The sequence below is a fragment of the Bubalus bubalis genome, chromosome 8, assembly GCF_019923935.1.
Source record: "Bubalus bubalis isolate 160015118507 breed Murrah chromosome 8, NDDB_SH_1, whole genome shotgun sequence".
Lineage (NCBI taxonomy): Eukaryota > Metazoa > Chordata > Mammalia > Artiodactyla > Bovidae > Bubalus > Bubalus bubalis.
In genome coordinates, this window is record NC_059164.1 from 61686495 (window position 1) to 61706978 (window position 20484).

Consider the following 20484-nt stretch of genomic DNA (forward strand, 5'->3'; position numbering starts at 1 on the left):
AGGGCAGTAAAGCAAAACATATGGTGGGCCTGTCCTTTAACCCAGCAGTTTCACCGGTGCAAATGTGTCCCCTAAAAACACTCTTCAAAATGCAGAGGTGATGGTACAGAGATGCCCATTGTGGTGGTGTGTATAATGTGAAAGTGAAAACAGCCAAAGTGTTCAGTAGTACAGGATTGGTTTAATTATGAGCCAGTCAGAAAGTAGAATTCTTTATGGATATTTCATCATACATCTTTGAATTAAAAATTATAAAACATATAAAGGATGATTATACTTTTATTTTAAATATGAAGATTTTATATATTTATTTGTACATAGGGATGTGGAAAGATAAAACTTATAATTATTAGTAGGGGTAGGATTAGAGGATGGAGTAAAGGAAGTTTTAATTCTAGTTTCATTCTTTTGTGGGTTTTTTTGGGGGCAGTAGAGATTGTTGAATTTGTGTGTCTGTATATTTTCTTTTATAACACAACCTTATATATTGTTCTTTAACCTCTGCAGTGATAAATTATTGCATGCACTCTGGTTCTCATTTAGAAGCAATTTATTGTAACTGTACCCTTGCTTCTACCCTACACCTTTGAGGGCTGGGGAAAAGGAAAAAGCTTCTAGTACATAAAGCCAAAATTTATTTTCGATTGAGATGAAAATTTTTTAACAGCTCAGAAAAGGCCTAAAGGTTATAACTATAGTATGCATCTGGAAGAGAAAGGTGGAACTTTTCACAGAAACAAGAGAGTCTTTTCAGTAATAACTCAACTATAGAAATAATTATAGAAAAACACTGAGCTTCATGGGGCTCTCAATCTAGGTAGGATCAGAGCTTTTTGGAAAGGAGAAAGGCACATTGACATTTCATTTTGCATTAAGTACCAAAGTCATATGCCAATATAAAAAGGGGAGGGGTAGGATACACATTTTAATTCTCAAGATGTGAGCACGAGTGTCTCCTTTATTCAGGGACCTAGGGGTTAAAGGAGGATAAAGGCAGCATGATGAGGTAGAAAATGTATTGATTCTGAAACCAGTCAATATATAGACCTGGCTTTGCTGCTTACTAGCTCTGTGACTTGCTTTCCTTAGCTGTCAGTTGGGATAATAAATAGTTGTAAGATCAGAGTTAATGTAATGGTCATATTAATGGTCATATTAACATTAATGTAATGGTCATATTAACATTCTAGGTGCTTAATAAATGGTAATGGATAATTTGTACTTGGAACAAAAGAAGAATAAAGGAGGACCCATTCACTTCCTTCATTTGCCTAATATATTTACTCTTTGCTAGTACATCAGTATTTTTGAAACCAAATCGTCCAATCAGATACTATGCTACCCAGATTACCTAGATTAGGGGTTAATTGAATCATTTGTTCATTCATTCAAAAAAAAAAAAAGGATTGAACTGTATTTGCTAGGCATTGTTCTAGGTCTTGAAATATTTCAGTGTTTAGCACAGAGAAGGCATGTGTTATCGAGTTGTCTATTTGTATCTCTGATCCAGACTTCTCCCTTGAACTTAAGATTTATACATAGACTCAGTGTTTGTCATCCCTATTTGGGTGTCTGGTGAGAATCTCAAATTCTGTGAACGCAGTACTGAGCCCCTGAATGTGCTTCCCTGTCAGCACACTTCTGCTGGATCTTCTTCAGCTCATTTTCCTTCTGGCTCCTTCTTCTCTAATCATGCCGTCTTTACTGTCAGCCTGCCAAGGAGCCGGCTGCCATGAGTGAGTGAGTGAGTGAAGTCGCTCAGTCATGTCCGACTCTTCGCGACCCCATGCACCATGGCCCGCCAGGCTCCTCTGTCCATGGGATTCTCCAGGCAAGAAGACTGGAGTGGGTTGCCATTTCCTTCTCTGCTACCATGGGGCTTTGTCATGTTTGTTCTCTCTGCCTGAAGTGCTCTTCCACCGGGGATCCTCAGGTTCCAATTCTCAGGTCCTCAAGGCTTTGCTCAGAGTTCACTCAGTTGGTGACCACACAGATTAATTTATACCACCCTGGACATCCAGTACTTCCTGCATCTTTTCCCTGGTTTCCTTTTTTCTGCACGGTATTTATTGCCATGTAATGTTTGCTTATTTGTTTCTGTTTGTCTCCTTCGACTTATATATAAACTCTGGGGCACAGTTCCCCCCCCCACCCCATCTTATTTACTGCTGTGTCTTCAGTGTTCAGTGAAATTGAGTGAATGGATGGATTTGTACCCTGTCCTCCTGAAGGGTTCATTTCAGTAGGGGGAATCAGAGGATACTCAAGTAAACCTATAAGTGAACATTTTATTTTCTATGAGAAGATAAAACAGGGAAATGGAGTGTGAGTGATCAAGGTGGGAGGCACTGAATATGGGAGTCAAAGGAGCTGTCTGATGTTCTAAGGCGTAAAATGAGTCTAGTGTGACGGAGCACAGTTGGTCAAGAGGGAACACGGTAGAAGGTGAACTTTAGATGGGGACCATCTAAAGAAAACTATGTGTAATTACCAAAAAAAAAAAAAGCAAACCCACAACCAACTAGAAAGTCTTACGAATGGCATATCTGGATTCCCGTTTTTGAAATTTGCTCTCAGTGTTGTGATGAGACTCAACACAGGGTTGGGGTGCTGGGAAGGGGACCAGAGTGAGATGTGGGGGGATGGGCCTATAAAGATGTATCCTTTCTTAGGAAATTAAAACCATCAAGCAAAATTAAAGGTGGCATTTTGTGACTATTTTTTGTTTCAGAACTGCTGCTGTGAAAAAGTCTTGTGTGTGGCTTCCTATATTGTCTCTGTGGCAGTTATAGTTTATGTGGGAGCCGAGGGACCGCTGGGGACAGGAAGTAGGGCTATGGGACTGTGAGGGCTTTCAGAGTTTCTTTCCACTCCCTGCTTTGTCAGGATATTACTTGTGAGGTATGTGATACATGGCAGCCAGCAGGTGTTGTTGGCCTAAAAATACCCATGTAGTCAGATATGTGGGATGTGCAAAATAAATTGTTTTAAAAGACTGTGGCGTCAGTTTGGTTTATAACTTTTAGTTCTTTTGGTTTACATGTATGTGTCCTGAGGGAATATTATAGAAGTTGTAAAACTCATACTTGTCAGGTAAAAATGCACATGATTGAAGTGATTCAATGGTAGTATTTCTTTTTCCATTTCAGAAAACACCAGTTTGATCATGGAGAGGTAAAGACTTAATATTACCAAAGTGTGCCTTGTTTTAATGTTTGTATATATTTGGACTTTTCTTTCTATTCATTTTCTCACTTTATTGGTAGGTCACTAATCATCTTCAAAATAGGCCTGTATGCATTTTTATGAGAATACTGCAAATATGACCATTCATTTGTTAAAGTAGGTAGCTAGGAAACTCACTTGGTCTGTTCTGATCATCATCAAGGTAATAGCAGTTCACTGCTGGGGTCCATTTAGGCACTGTTGCAGAGCATCTTTGACATGATTGGAGATCATTTTCCTCTGCTCACCTTGCCCAGAGGCCTCAGAGATGTGACTGGCTGCTGTTCCCATTTCCTGGTGATTCAGCCTGTTTCTTTTTAAATAAGGTATCATTGACATATAATGCTAGTTTCAGGTGTACAGCATACTGATTTGAATTTGCATACCTTGTGGATTGATCACCACAGTAAATCTAGTTAAAATTGTTACTATACATAGTTACTAAAATTTTTTTCTTGTGATGAAGACTTTTAGGATCCTCTTTCTTAGCAACGGCATGGTGACTATAGTTGATGATACTGTATTTCATATTTCCACCTGGTTCCAAAGTGTGGGCTTTATTAACCCCAGACTTGATTCTGAGTGGAATTATAGGTCCACTTGCCTTAAGGATTTTATAATTGTAGCCCTCTAATAAAATGGAGAAGTTTGAAAGTGAATTTTAAGACTTGTTTATTTCAGAAATCAAAATATTGTTTCTAAGAAAAAGTACTCTTTTCTAGTATATTCACCAATTTAACAATATATTCTTAAACTTCACGAATATTAGGAGTAAAAAATATGTTCTCTGTCTTTCAGCTGGTTTATCATGCATTGCAACTGCTAGCATATACAGTCCTTGGTGTTTTAATTATGAGACTAAAGCTCTTCTTGACACCACACATGTGTGTTATGGCTTCCTTGATCTGCTCAAGACAGGTGAGATGATTGTTATGTCAGTATTATAGCTGCTGTAATAATTTTACCCCAGCCTTTGTTATTAAGTGGCTCTAAAATAATATTGAATTGCCCGAAGTTCTTTAAATTGTTATAATTAAAGTTCTTCATGGTTTTGTTATAATCTTTCCAAAGGTTAAGGGCCACAGCAGATCATTTATCCTTTTAACTTCTAAAATGGTCCTAGGCATACAACAAACACTCATTCAGTGCGGGCTAAATTCATGAATGGTAACTATGTAGATATTGACAGAAAGCAGTGATCGCACAGGGGCCCACACTCAGAAGGACTCTGCACCTAGATTGATGCATTGCTATTTTGCTGCTTTGAACTTCTTAAAAATCGTCAGTCAAGGAACCCATGTTTTTATTTTGCACTGAGTTTGGCAAATTATTTAGGTAGGCCTGACCTTACTGGAACCTAGAAGTAGAGAGAGCAAATTAAGAGAAGAATTTCTTAAACCATGTCCCACCTATATAAAGCTAATGGTAGAATTCTTTCGACCCCTCAGGTTATTGTTTCTGGAACTTTTCCTTCGAACTATTAGTCCTGTATTTGGGATGCTAGCAGAGACTGTATTCTTCTCTGGGAAGAACTTTTGCTTGTTTCAGGATGTAGGCTGCTTGTACTAACCATTGTCAATGTGTCCTTTATTTGATTTCAGCTATTTGGATGGCTCTTTTGCAAAGTGCATCCTGGTGCTGTTGTTTTTGCTGTGTTAGCAGCAATGTCAATACAAGGTTCTGCAAATTTACAAACCCAGTGGAATATTGTAGGGGAATTCAGCAATTTGCCACAAGAAGAACTTATAGAATGGATTAAATATAGTACTAAACCGGGTAAAAAGAAGTCTTATTATTTAGCTGTGGTTTTCCCTATGGTTTTATATACAAGCGCACAATCTTCAACTCAGTTACTTCCAGTGGTTTTAATCTTTCTAAGAAACCCTGTTTCTCGATTATCCAGAAAGAGAGAGATGTTAATCTTGCTTATGAAATTTGCTAAAGAAATGTTGTAAGTATTTTCTTAATAATTTATTTCTCTGTTTTCCATAAATCCTAATTTTTTAAAAATATATCCAAAGTTTTGCATGCCACAGTTTAAAATGATTTATGCTATGCTTATTTTCCTGATTAATTTTTAATCTGAGTCCTTCACATTCCTTCTTGAAATGAACTCAAGGAATATGATACTTGATTCATGTATCCAAAGGGAACTTTTTGTTGTCATCAGGGAGGCCCTGCGTGCTGCAATTCATGGGGTCGCAAAGAGTCAGACATGACTGAGCAACTGAACTGAATATTAAATCATCATTCAGAATTCCTTGGTGCTGTAAAACTTCTCTAGTCAATGTGTTACTTCTTCTAAGAATCAGGAAAAGACACTAAAAACAAACAACTGAAAGAAACAGAGATCTTCAGTGATGAGGCTTTGTCTTTCAAGGAAAATATTTTATCCAGACTTGGTTGCTGACCACCATTTTATCAGCTACCCAATTCATTCTGGTTCTGTTACTGAATCTTTATGTCACAATTCAGGCCTCAGCTTTTTTACCTGGGAAGTAACTGAGCTGACCGGAGGGGGACTCCTTGTCACGTCCCCCAGGTGTCTTCCTAAGACCTTCGTTCCTGCTTTGCAGATGCTGTGTTTGCGGGTGCCATGCCCACAATGGCAAGTGTTAAACTCTCCGCACTTCGGCCGGTTGTGAATCATCCACATTATGAAGATGCGGGTTTAAGGTTAGTACACAATTATCACATTGTTGACAACAAGTTTTTCATACAAATAGAAAATGAGTGAGGGAACCAGCAGCATAACAAGAAGTGTTTCAAAAAGGATATGGTGAATTGGAGTATATAGAGGCTGGGGACAAAGAATACTGAGATAACATGGTTAAGTTCAGTGCAAACTGTTAAGGCCCCATAGGACAATAAAGCTGCAGTCTTTGGGGTTCTTGTCTCTCCTTGGCAGCATAAAGAAATCACACAGTGTCTGTGTTTTACAGGGCTCCAAAACACCCAGGTCCTTATTAGTTATCATCACCTTTAAGTTCCTCCAGAAAATTCATTAGCCTATAGTTTTTATTAAGGTTTTCTCATAGGATATTTTTCTTGAATTCTGAGGAGTCAGTTGAAATGGAATCTAATTCAAGGAGAGGTTTTATTTTTTATTCTCTAATTTTCACCAATATAGCCCTACTGGAATGATCATGTTTTTTTTTTTCTACTATTTTTTCATCAGTTAGAATGTTGTGTTCTCTTTGAAAATGTTTGTCGCTCAGTCATGTCCAACTGTTTGTGACCCCATGGACTGTAGCCCACTAGGCTCCTCTGTCCATGGAATTCTCCAGGCAAGAATATTGAAGTGGGTTGCCATTTCCTTCTCCAGGGGATCTTCCCAACCCGGGGATTGAACCTGGGTCTCCCAACATTGCAGGCAGATTCTTTACTGTCTGAGCCACCAGGGAAGCCCATGTTCTCTCTTAAAAGGAAAAAGATTAAATTTTCATTTAATTTCTAGGTTGGTCAGCTAGTCATTTCCTAAGTGATTGGTGATCTTATTAATATTTTATGTAACAGTTGGCCATACCTTTTATAAATAAAAAGCTTTATCATTAAAAAATCAATTTTACCAAACTAATTTCTGAAGCAATTGTGTTGAATAAACTTAGTTTTTTGTTTTAATTAGGAATAAAATGGAGAGCCATTTAATACTAATTGTTGGTTATCAAAGTTAGGACTGTCGTACCTTTAAAGTTAACAACAAACCTTTAAAGTAGTCCTGTAGTTGTCTTTGTGTAGCTCATACTCTTATCTGTGATAGAGTGATGGAAAATTTAAAACAAGCACTCAAACAAACCAAAAGACCAAGTTTGGCGATGAAAAGATTCATTAAACTGAACTTTTTCTCTCAGGACTCTTGTGCTACTTGTGCCTTTTTTGGTTGACCTCCCCAATGCCCCTGAGCCAGGAGCTCTTGTGAAGCATGTCCTCTTGATCTGATTTTTCTATAGAGTCTTTCTTGTAGTTCCATTCAGTACTTCTGTCCAAATAGGTTGATTGCATTCTTTTGATCTTGAAAATCTTCTGCCCAATTATTTTTCTTTACAGAGCCAGAACGAAAATAGTATATTCGATGTATAGTCGGAAAGCAGCTGAAGAAGTGAAGCGAGAACTGATAAAGTTACAAGTGAATTACTACATTCTGGAAGAATCGTGGTGTATAAGAAGATCCAAGTGAGTACTCAGCAACAGTACTTTATATTCATAAGACATTAAAGTTAATTCAGTCTCATGGCAAGTGCTTTACTAGTCGTATGTGTGAAAGCCAAAAAACCTTTCTGATAATTATTTGGAGTTTTTTTCTTTTCAAATCATTATAAATATCTTTTTAATTTGTAATGATTTGCATGTGCACATTACCTTTGTATGTGCACTTATTGATAATTTCCCAAATTGTTCATACTTGCCTTTGGTGTTTTTTTTTTAAAAAACTCTAAAGTTGGATGTATTTTCTTTCAAAAGACTTGTAGAGTTGAAACCAAGTAGTGGAGAGTCTCACTGTAATGAAGTCCAGCAGCTTTATCCATGCCACATCTCTATAACATATATCCTGGGATAGAGGGGCCCCTCTCCCAAATTCACCTTAGAGCAGGGATCCCCCAACATCTGGGTCTAATGCCTGATGATCTGAGCTGGAGCTTTGTAATAATAGAAATAAAGTGCACAGTAAGTATAATGCACTTGAATCATCCTAAAACCCTTCTCTGCCCTGCTTCTGTGGAACAATTATCTTCCGTGAAACTGGTCCCTGGTGCCAAAAAGGTTGGGGAACTTCTGACTTAGAGTGAAGCTTCTATCTTATTGTTTGTATCTTATGTGAGTGGGAAAATGATTAACATTACAGCAACCCCTATTCTCCTGGGTTTATATTTTAAATTTTTTCTATTTCCACAGAGAAGTTCACTAAGCAGATTAGAGCAATAAGAGTTGGTAAGATTTTAAAAGCAAATGTGAATTTTAAAGTAGACTATTTAGAAATGTTGCACTTGGGTGAAGTGAAGTCGCTCAGTCATGTCCAACTCTTTGCGACCCCATGGACTGTAGCCTACCAGGCTTCTCAGACCATGGGATTTTCCAGGCAAGAGTACTGGAGTGGGTTGCCATTTCCTTCTCCAGGGGATCTTCCTGACCCAGGGATCGAACTGAGGTCTCCTGCATAGTAGACAGACGCTTTACCCTCTGAGCCACCAGGGAAGCCGATAGCAAATGATAGCTTGCTATTAAAATACTGAAGCATCATCCCATAAGGAATATAGAAGTAGTTTTTATCAGAAATCAAGGATATTTTATGGAACACTATTATTTTTTTTTTAATTTTCATTACTCTTTAAACAGAAATCTTCAGGAGATCGCTATATCTGTGGCTTAATCAGTCTCATTCACCATGTATTTCAGTGATACACTAAGGTGTTAAGTTAAAATAATTAAATATTGACTCAGGAGTAAAAATAGTTCTGAGGCAGTATCTATCAAGTATTGCCCACAAGGAAACTCAAATAATTGTTTATTGTTGAATGATTTTCCAGTGAGTATGTCCCAAGTGACTGGAATTTAATCAAGAGCTACAGAAAATGTTACTGAATCATAATTGAGAAAATGATCCACGTCTTTATGAACATAAGGATATGTATGAAACTTATATACATAACCTTTAACTTTGTTATATAAATTTAGGACAAAAAGTTGTAAGCATCTCTCATAACAATTTGATGAAGACATTGTAATAAATGAATGTTGGCCTGACGTTTACAATCAGGACTCAGTTTCTTGGCAGACTTCTGCCAGCATTGGGGTCTTTACTGTCTCAGGGTTTACTATCTGACACAGTGATGCCAACCTGAAACACCTGTAAGTTACTGGAACATAAAAATTGTTTTGAGAGCTCTCTTCCCCAAGCAAATGATGAACCTTGATTCAAGAGTCTTCATTTTTCCCTAGACCCATGCATATTTGAATATGTGAAAATTGCAGAGGCTGGCATTCTTTATTCTAAGATGTTGATGGAGCTCCTTGGATTTGCATAATTGTAGTAGTCTCATGTTCTGATGGGCAGAGCACTGGTTTTTGTACATAAGAAAGGATCAAAAGACAATTTTAGGAAGTATGGCAATAAATCTTGCACACTGCACAAAGTCAGCAGTGAATTAACTGGCTTCTGATCCTCTTCATTTGGAGCTCACCTCCAGGGACAAGGCTGAGAGTTGGGTGGGGTGGAGGTTTGTGCTGGGTTTCCCCTGCTGCACTGATTGCCCTTGTCGTGTTTGGGCAGCAGAAGTGGAGAGAGAGGAAAAAGAGGAAGTGGCTTCCTCTTATCTGGTTCCCCCTCAGTAACGACACTCTCCATCTTCTACGGGATTATAAGTCTCAGGAAGTCTTAGGCAGGTGCACTGTGCTCAAAGCTTGAAACAAAACACAGCTGTGCTCTCTGTTCTGACAGAGAAGCAAATGGAGGGCTCAGAAGAGGAAGGGGAAGAAGGACTAATATTCAGTACCCTTACTTTCACAGTAGGAAGAACTGAGTTTCTGGCCAGAGCTGTCAACCAGAACTGGAACCTTCCTTACTGCTTTGGCCCTCACTCTCCAATTCTGTCATGCCAGCCTAAGACAGTTGTATGTGATCGGAAAAGAAAAATATGCCCGAACAGGGGGAGCAAATGGGGAACTAGTATAGGAGAAGACAAAGAAGAGGCACTAATCCACCTGGAGCTTAAACTGATATCTGCCACGGTGGGCACTATATATGTGCTCTCATTTACAGAGTGGCTTAATTTTGTGCTTGATTATTCTTGAAATACTTGATACCCTGTGTTCAAATACAAGTAGGAAAATATACTCAAATACAAGTTATAGATTCAGTTTTTAATTAGCTCCCTTTTTATTCTCAATTCTCTGCTCCTTCTCATTAATTCCCATAATAGAGTTGACATAAAAGTAAAATACATTAATTCAGAAGAAAATTATTGAGATTTTCACTAATGCTGTTTTAAAGACATAGCTGACTGGCCTCAGGAAACTTTAGAAAACTCAGACAAGGACTAAAAGATGTTATACTTAGAGCTCACAAAGGCAGCTCTTTGTCTCGTCTTTTCCTGAAAGCAGTTGAACTCAGTAGCTGGTGCTTCATGTGTGTTTCACTCTCTACTGTCACTGGCCTGCGGTATAGTAACAGTTTGGCCTTGGTATGTGTGAGGAAATTAAAGGATAGAAAACCCAAGCCCAGTCATATCTTCATAGGTTAATAGAATCTCCTATCAGCGAGGGTGTGAAGAAAAGTGTGCACTGAATACTCTTTTGTGGGAACACTCACTGGTAGTACCTTTTTGGAAGATAATTTGATAGATGCATAGTGAAAATTGAATAGCGTTTTGACATGGTGATAGCACTGCTTCTAAAAACTTAGCTTATAGAAAGATAAAGGCGCAAAATTATTTATATCAGCATTGTTTTATAATGACAAAAATGAGAAACAATTAAGATATCTGTCCATGAAAGAGTGGTTAAATAATAACATAAAAGTACTACACCTATGAAAAAGAATAAGGTAGGTCTTCATGAAATGGGACAGTGGCCACTTTCTATTGCTAAGTGAGGAGTCCCAGGTTAATCTCAGTTTTGTAAAAGCACCCCGGGAGCACCTGTGAATATAAATGTCTGTGCCCATGTTTTTGTGTGCTTATATGTCTGAACATGAATAAAAAAGGTCGAGCAGAATGCATGCTGGATTGTTTACAGAAGCACCTCTGAGGAAGGGCATTGGAGGTGACAGTGGCTTCTACTTATTTTTTTTGATAGGTTCATATTTTGACATCTTTTAAGTGAAGGTTCCCTTTAAATTAAAGATGTTATGGAAAAGGAGAAAGCATGTGCATTCCTGTCTAGTGCTTGCCTCGTGCTAAATAGCAGGGTCATGGGGCTGCCCTTGGGAATTAAAGGGACTTGTTGGAAATGGTGTTTTCTCTTACAAAGAAAAGTGAAGCAGCTATGACAAAACACAAGTTGTCAAATCTCTGTAATTTTTCCGTATTTTTTTCTGTTTTTTAACATTTTAAAAATGTAAAATTTGTGAAATCCCTTTCACTTTTTTTGTTTTTAATTGATATTTGGAAGAGTCCAGGCCAGTTGTCTTGCAAGAATGTCCCACATTTGAATTTGTCTAACTTATTCAGCATTATTAGATTCAGTCTGGCAAAATTTGGCAAGAACACTGCATAGATGGTGTTGTGTACTTTCCATTATGTTACTTTTGGAGATACCTGTCACTTTGTTCTGTTATTGCTGATGGTAAGTTTGATAACTTGATTAAAGAATGTCCCAGCTCTCGCCATTTTAAGGAGACAGATGTCCTTTATAATCAAACCTTTCACCAGGTAGTTCTTGCATCCACTCAACCACTTCTTACACTTTCCTGAATCAGTTATTATTACTACATTGGTGATTATAAAACCAGTAATATAATAGATTTGAAAATAATATATCAGTTACTGTTTAGTGGAGGTAAGAATGGTTTTGGTAAATAATAAAGGGTCACCTTGTGTCTCCACGTCAGTTCAGTTCAGTTTAGTCACTCAGTCGTGTCTGACTCTGCGACACCATGGACTGCAGCACGCCAGGCCTCCCTGTCCATCACCAACTGCCGGAGTCTACTCAAACTCGTGTCCATTGAGTCAGTGATGCCATCCAACCATCTCATCCCCTTCTCCACCTGCCCTCAATCTTTCCCAGCATCAGGGTTTTTTCAAATGAGTCAGCTCTTCACATCAGGTGGCCAAAGTATTGGAGTTTCAGCTTCAACATCAGTCTTTCCAATGAACACCCAGAGTGATCTTCTTTAGGATGGACTGGTTGGATCTCTTTGTAGTCCAAGGGACTCTCAAGAGTCTTCTCCAACACTACAGTTCAAAAGCATCAATTCTTCTGTGCTCAGCTTTCTTCACATCCAACCCTCACATCCATACATGACCACTGGAAAAACCATAGCCTTGACTAGACCGACCTTTGTTGGCAAAGTAATGTCTCTGCTTTTGAATATGCTATCTAGGTTGGTCATAACTTTCCTTCCAAGGAGTAAGCGTCTTTTAATTTCCTGGCTGCAGTCACCATCTGCAGTGATTTTGGAGCCCCCCAAAAATAAAGTCAGCCACTGTTTCCACTGTTCCCCCATCTATTTGCCATGAAGTGATGGGACCAGATGCCATGATCTTAGTTTTCTGAATGTTGAGCTTTAAGCCAACTTTTTCACTCTCCTCTTTCATTTTCATTGAGAGGCTCTTTATTTCTTCTTCACTTTCTGCCATAAGGGTGGTGTCATCTGCATATCTGAGGTTATTGATATTTCTCCCGGCAATCTTGATTCCAGCTTGTGCTTCCTCCAGCCCAGCATTTCTCATGATGTACTCTGCATATAAGTTAAATAAGCAGGGTGACAATATACAGTCTTGACATACTTGTTTTCCTATTTGGAACCAGTCTGTTGTTCCATGTCCAGTTCCAACTGTTGCTTCCTGACCTACATACAGATTTCTCAAGAGGCAGGTCAGGTGGTCTGGTATTCCCATCTCTTTCATGTCACATTTTGATAATTCTCAAAAATATTTAACTTTTTTCATTTTTATGTCTATCATGGTGATCTGTGACCAGTGATCTTTGCTGTTACTATTGTAATTGTTTTGGGGCACCTTGTACTATACCCATGTAAGATGGCAAACTTGATGGGTGAATGTTGTGTGTGTCCTGACTGTTCCACCAACCAGCTGTTCCCCTCTCTCTCTCCTTCTCCTTGGGCCTCACTATTCTGTGAAACATAGGCCAATTAATAATTTTTCAGTGGCTTCTAAGTGTTCAAGTGAAAGGAAGAGCTGCCTGTCTCTCACTTTGAAACAAAAGTTATAAATGACTAAATTTAGTAAGGAAGGCATATCAAAGGCCAAGATGGGTCAAAAGCTAGGCCTCTAGTGCCAAACAGTTAGCCACATAGTGAATACAAAGGAAATGTTCTTGAAAGAAAAGTGCTATGCCAGTTAATACATGAATTATAAGAAAGTGAAACACCCTTATTGCTAATATGGAGAAAGTTTTAGTGGTCTGGATGAAAGATCAAACCAGCCACAACATCCCTTTAAGCCAAAGACTAATTTAGAGCAAGGCCATAACTCGCTTTAGTTTTGTAAAGGTTGAGAAGGTGAGGAAGCCACAGTGGTAAAGTTTGAAACCAGCAGAGGTTGGTTCATGAGGTTTAAAGAAAAAAGTCATCTCCATAATATCAGAGTACAAGGTGAAGCAGCCAGTGCTGATGTAGAAGCTGCAGCAAATTATCCAGGTCTAGCTGAAATCATTATTGAAGGTGGCTACACTAAGCAACAGATTTTCAATGATGAAACAGCCTTCTATTGGAAGAAGATGCCATCTAGGACTTGCATAGCTAGAGAGGACAAGTCAATACCTGGCTTCAAATCTTCCAAGAACAGGCTGTCTCTCTTCAGTTAGTTCAGTTGCTCAGTTGTGTCCAGTTCTTTGCAACCCCATGGACTGTAGCATGCCATGCTTCTCTGTCCATAACCAACTCCTGGAGCTTGATCTCTCTTATTAGAGGCTAAAGCAGGTGACTTGAAGCTGAAGCCAGTGCTCCATTTATCATTCTGAAAACCCTAGGGCCCTACTGAATTATGATAAACCTACTTCGCCTGAGCTCCAAGCCTGGATGACAGCACAACTGTTTACAATATGGTTTCTGACTATGATAAGCTGTTGAGACCTGCTTGGGGAAAAAAAGATTCATTTCAAAATATAACTGCTCATTGACAATGCACCCGGTCACCCCAAAGCTCGAATGAATGTACAATGAGATTAATGTTGTTTTCATGCCTTCTAACACAGCATCCATTCTGCAGCCCCACAGTTCAAGTAATTTCCCTTTCAATGTCTTATAATTTAAGAAATACACTTTGTAAGGGTATAGCTGCCATAGCCAGTATTCTTCTGTTGGATCTGGACAAAGTCAATTGAAAACCATTTTGGGAAGGATTCACCCGTCTAGATACCATTAAGGGCATTTGTGATTTCTGGGAAGAGGTCAAAGTCTCAGAGTTAGCAGGACCTTGGGAGAAGCTGACTCCACCCCTCCTGCTTGACTTTGAGGGGTTCAAGACTGCGGTGGAGTAAGGGACTGCAGATGTGGTGCAAGTAGCAAGACAGTTAGCTTTAGAAGTGGAGCCTGAAGATGTAACTGAATTGTTACCATCTCATGATGAAACTAGCAGATAAGAAGTTACTTCTTATGGATGAGCACAGAAAGTGGTTTTTTGAGATGGACTCTACTCCTGGTGAAGATGCTGTGAAGATTGTTAAAATAACAACAAAGGATTTAGAATATTACATACATTTAGTTGATAAAGCAGTGACAGGGTTTGAGAATATTGATTCCAATTTTGAAAGAAATTCTACTGTGAGTAAAATGCTATCAAACAGCATTGTGTGCTACAGAGAAATCGTTCATGAAAGAAAGAGTCCATTAAGGTGGCAAGCATCATTATATTGTCTTATTTTAAGAAATTTCCATAGCCACCCCAGCTATCTGTAACCATTACCTTGATCGATCAGTAGCCATCAACATTGGGGCAAGACCCTCCATCAGCAAAAATATTATGAAGCTTTATCACTGAAGACTCAGATGATGGTTAACATACTTTTTAGCATTAAAGAATTTTTAAATTAGGATATGTAATTCTATTGCACACTTAATAGAACTCAGCATAAACATAACGTTTACATGCACTTGGCAATACAACTCAAAAATTTGGGTACTCACTTTAATGTAATATTTGCTTTATTGTGGTGGTATGGAACCAAAACTGGGATCTCTTGGAGGTATCCTGTATAATTTTCTGCATCAGTATATGCAGTATATAATCTGCATCAGTATTCCTCTTACTATGTGCTGGGCACCATGCTGGATACAGTCTCTCCCATAGTCCCTGACATCATGGGTATGTCCCATTTTACCAATGTGGAGAGTGAGATTGAGTGAACTACCCAAGACCACATTTTTGGTAAGTAGCTGAGGCAGAATTCAACTGAGATCTTTCACCCCACCACCTGAATTCACGTATATTATATGTCTTTTTCTTTCTTTATTGTCACCTTTTCTGTGTTCACCTTGTTCTAGAAAGGATTTATGGTAGCTTAAATAAAAATAACTATGATGGGTTTTTTTTTTTTTTTTTTTAAAGAAAGCTAACTTATTTTAAGTGGAAAAAGAAATGAGGGTAGGAACATGAAAAATGTGTTCCTTTATCTTCCATTATGTAATATACAGTGATTTTTTTTTTAATCTGCACATTAATTTTTCTAGGCCTGGATGCAGTATGCCTGAAATCTGGGATGTGGAAGATCCTGCTAATGCTGGGAAACCTCCCTTATGCAACCTCTTAGTAAAGGAGTCCAAGCCTCACTTCACCACTGTATTCCAGAACAGTGTTTACAAAGTCTTAGAAGTTATAGAGGAGTGACTGCTGCCTACAGAGAATTCCACCAGTAATGGTTTCCATGTTTTGCTAATAACTCATGCCTTGTTTTTAATTCAGATTCCCAAAACTTTTGTAGGTAACTGTTTTCAAATAGAAAACGTCTTATTTGGTCAGTCTGAATGTAAAAATACTTATACCTTTATCAGTTGGTTACTCTATCAATGCACCCCTTAAAATTTGCTATGCAAATGAGTATATGCTTGTACTTGACTTAAATATTTGTCCTAAAGTGAGCAAAGCTACCTGTATAAAAAAATATGATGGGTCATAACAAGGTGATGTGAAAATACAGTCACTTCTGAACTGTGTAGGGGCTGATTTTACAGTTTGTGGACTATTGATGCCCCTTGCTTTTTTCTCTGCCTTTTGCTCTTGTCTTTTGAACATTTCAGTGATTATTGTAAGCTCCTCAGTCATGTCAGCCCCTGTCATCAATTTCAGAAAGAATAGCTGGGGCAGACATGGATATTTGCTGTGTAGACCTATAATTTATTTCCCTTCTTCACATTCTTTGTTCTCTGTTGCTCTTGTTAATAAAGCATTTCCTGCCCGTTGTAAATCCAAGTTCTTGGACCTAGTCTTTACGACCAGATTCCTGCAACTGCCAACCACGTGGCATTAGTGTATGTTGGCTTGTCTGTTTCGTTCTCAATATTCTTTGTCAGATAAGTGCTATTTACTCATTTAATTGCTTATCGGTTACTTATTCTTGGTTTAAAAAGTTAAATGACAATTGTGTATTTTTCTCATTTTTAGTAGTATTCGAATGTTTATATTTTAATAACTTTAAACCACTTAAAATTTTTCATGTATAATTGTTTAAGAAAAGCTATTTTGAACAACCACAAATGCATCTAGCAACTAATGTATATGTGAGTAGATATAATTTATAGTGGAAGACTGTAGTGTACGGTAATTTTTCTTTTATTAAGATACCATAAAATATGACTAGTTTTTTGGTCACACAGTAAATAAATAATGATAAGTGAATGGAGTTTTTATATTTTACTTTTAAAATTGCCTGTCTTTAATAAGACGAAGCCTTAAACCTTATGTTATAATTTTGGTTTCAAAAACCATCACTTCAGTATGAGGAACTAATATATTCAGTCTTCCTCTTTACTTTTTTCTTATCTGTTTATTTGTATCTTGAAACTTTTCCAACCTGCTTTAAATTCCTAGTATGAATTTTTGTTTCTTAGAAGTTAATTTGTGTGAAATGAGATTCTGCAAAACAGTGAACCCTCATAGTTCTGAGAAATGGTTTTAAGATTTAACGTTCTAAGCAAACCGTGACTCTGGCGGACTACACACTTAATTACACAGTGTTCTCTTTATTAACCGCAGGCAGGTTAACCTCATTGTGGACTGTCCTTGAGACCTGAGTCCTCAGGGCTGGTTTCCAGTGCCCGCTCCAGGAAGCCACTGAAGAGCTGTTCTCTTTCTGCCTTCTCTCCAGAGCCCAAGGACAAGCCTGGTCTGGGGGAAGCACTAGCTTGCTTAGAACAGACAGCTGCCGAGACAGCCCAGGCTGAGGCACGTGCAGCCCCAAGCCTGCCCCAGAGCCCGTCTTTCCCAGGGAGCCTCCTTCTGGCCGAGATGGTCAGTGACTTCAGGTGCCTCTCCCTCTTTCTTGCTCACTGGGTGACTTATTTCTTGGTCTTGGTCTTTAGCCAGTTTTAGAAAACAAGGAAGCATCTGGGGAGTTTGGATTAGGAGTAGAATTTAAGCAGTGATGCAGCAACGTAGAAAAATGGGAAGTGGGCACTTGAGGCCTGGGAGGATGAAAGCCACCATGGGTGGGGAGAGGAGAAGCGTGTGCTCTGCTTTATTTCCCATTGTTTCTCACATAAATGTGTTTTGTACATCCAGCATTTACTATCTTTTTTAAATTTTACTTTTAAAGTCATTCTTTATTTTTCCCACCTTTAAATAATTCCCTTCCCAGTAAGTTTACATGTAATTATTTGAAATTCCACATAGGAAAAACATTAAAATAGTGTTATAACTATTATATGCTGGGAAAAGATAAAACTAGTCAAATTAGGGTGTTTTTTTTTTTTTAATTTTTATTTTCAGAAGACTCCTTTCGTAGCAGTATTTATTCATTTAGCTCCACCAGCAAGCTATGATTATGTTTTAGGCCAGTCAGTTTAGAAAAGACGCCCTGGGCTACACTGCACACTCGGCCTTGGTCACATCTGTAGCAGCCGGTGCTGAAGGTTATAAATATCTTTTATGGCAACACAGAGTAGTAGTAGGTTCAGTATACATGATAAACAGTATTAGAGCTCAGTATTTTATGCATTTTTAGCATTTAAAAATATTTTTGCTTTAGTGTGAGGAAGGTTAGGATGGTCAAGGCAGTGATAAAAATAGCTATTGCTGTGACATTAGGAAAGGAAAAAAAAAAGTTGGGGCAGTATTCCTAAAAAAAGATAAGCCTCTTAAAATTGCTTAGCAGAAACAGTGTAGTGTTAAAATAGGACAGTGATACTAAGGAGAAAATGAAAGAATGTATCAAGAGTAAATTGATAATGCATAGGGGAATTGTATTTTTATGAATTTTATGCCAGTTGTTTACATGTACTATGTATGTTAAATAAAAAAGATCATGAAAAATATGGAAAGTGTTTTTTTTTTTAATTCTTATTTTCATTTCCTTCTTAGCTGTACATATGTTTAGCCTCATTCTGTAGTCAGATAACCATGAACTGGTCTATAGCAGATTGCAGTCCTGAATAAAGGGGAAGGGGTAAAGGTCCTTGGAGCTACTCAATCCTCTTCATCAGTGGTGGAATAGGTTGTGAGGTTTCCCACACTCTTCTCGTGTTTGTGGCATTATATACACTTGCATTACTTTATTGTTTATGTCAAGGGACACAATCATTCTTTAAAGTCATATTTTCAGGGTAATTCCAGAGTTGCTGAAAGCTTTTTTTCGTACATTAAACCACAGTTTGGCCTCATGACATTTTCTAAATTATAACTACTTGTATTAGTTTGATACAAGCATCAAATTAGTAGTTGTTTTTTTTTTTAATCTGCTAGGAGGCAAGACAGGTTAGCTTAATTCATGCCTCTATAAGTTTTTACACAGTAACACCTTCATTCTCTGACATGTTTGAGGAGACTGATTCTCAAAGATAGTGTGAGAATCAGAATCACCTGGTGGGCTTGTTAAAACAGACTACTGCACCTCACCACAAAGGTTTCTTACTCATAACAAAGGTTGGCCTAAGGTGGTGCTATCATCTGAATGTTTGTGTTCCCAAAATTCATATGTTAAAACCCTAATTCCCAAGGTGGGAATACTAGGAGGTGGGGCACTTGGGGTGATTAGGTCATGAGGATGGAGCTCTCATAAATGGGATTAGTGCCCTTATAAAAGAGGCCCAAGAAAACTCCCTTGCTATCTCCTCCATGTGAGATTATAGCTACAAGGTGCAATCTATGAACTAGGAAGTGGGCTCCCACCAAATACTGAATCAGCTGGCACCTTGATCTTAGACTTCTAGCCTCCAGAATTGTAAGAAATAAATTTCTGTTCTTTTTAAGATACCTAGTTTGTGGTATCTTGTTATAGTAGTCCAAAAGTAGTAAGCCAGATAGGACCCCAGAGTTTGCATTCTAACTAGTTCTCAGGTAATGCTATGCCGTTCTGCAGGGAGTATTCTTGAGAAAAGCTGTTCTAATGGATGGGAAGGAACTATCTGGAATACTTGCCTCTAGGGGGCGCTTCATTCCTGACAGTACTTATCCCACCAGGACAGGCTAGAGGGTCCCTATATCGGGAACTGAATTTTACGGAGTTCTCTCTTTGTCTCTTTAGGGAGCATGCTTCAGTGGAACTTGCAAGGAGCAAAGAACAGATAATGTGCTTTTTAACCAAGAACAGATAAGGTAATTTTTAATCAGACATTAATATAGCTCACTTGCACTGTGCTGAACAGGTAGTATGGACCATTTAAGTATTTTGAACTTGTATACTATAGACTAGGCTTAGACCTGTCTTTTCAGTCCAAAGATTGAAAAAGAGTGAAATCATGTGAGATCGAATTTACTTTTGTAAAATTACATTGCCTAAAAGAAAATAGATAAATTCAGTGATGTGTGTGAATTTAAAACTTCATTTTCCACTTTATTACTTTTGTTTGGCTCCAGAAATCCTCAGTCTTCTCTCTCTATTAGGGAACAGTTAAGGATCAGCTGTGGTCCACAGATCACCTGTGTTCTCTCTTTTGCCTTCCTGTTCTCCTTCCCCACAACTAGAAGTTTCTAATTTAAATCAGCAAAATTGTTACCCGTGCAGAAAAAGAGGAGGTGCTTTTGAACTTCATTAGAGACTTGAATTGATCTTTATTTCACAGTACTGTCAGTACAAACACGCTTTTACATTCAAAGTTAAAAAGGACATTAAGGTATAGGAAAGTCTTGAAAACTCTTTCATCCTTCCTGTCCTCCCATGAGAGCAATTTTAAAATTCTGAATGAACTTGAGAGTTGAAGACTTTCTCTCTTAAGATTTTGAGTCATTGGAGTATAATTAAAATAAGAAATTCAGATAGTATTGATATTGGCTCTGCTTTCAAAGCAATGCTTTCTATACTCTTTATCTAACCCCAAATTCTAATTACTTTAAATAAACAATGAGTTGTCAAAATAACTTGCAAATAAATAGTAGCACTATGGAGTATTCTGTTTACGCACGCATGTTCTTTTAAATTCAGCAGAATGTA

General features: G+C 38.1%; 1 protein-coding gene across 1 annotated transcript in view; it reads left to right on the top strand.

The window, feature by feature from the left end:
* DPY19L1 (dpy-19 like C-mannosyltransferase 1) overlaps nucleotides 1–18370 on the top strand; it is a gene marked incomplete in the record, with an annotated part of 77793 nt that extends 59423 nt beyond the window's left edge. The window contains 6 exon segments of the mRNA XM_045166415.1: nucleotides 3150–3174; nucleotides 4024–4143; nucleotides 4827–5001; nucleotides 5802–5901; nucleotides 7273–7398; nucleotides 15572–18370. Of these exon segments, the coding sequence (XP_045022350.1) occupies nucleotides 3150–3174; nucleotides 4024–4143; nucleotides 4827–5001; nucleotides 5802–5901; nucleotides 7273–7398; nucleotides 15572–15728 (703 nt within the window).
* Between the last annotated feature and the right edge of the window lie 2114 nt (nucleotides 18371–20484).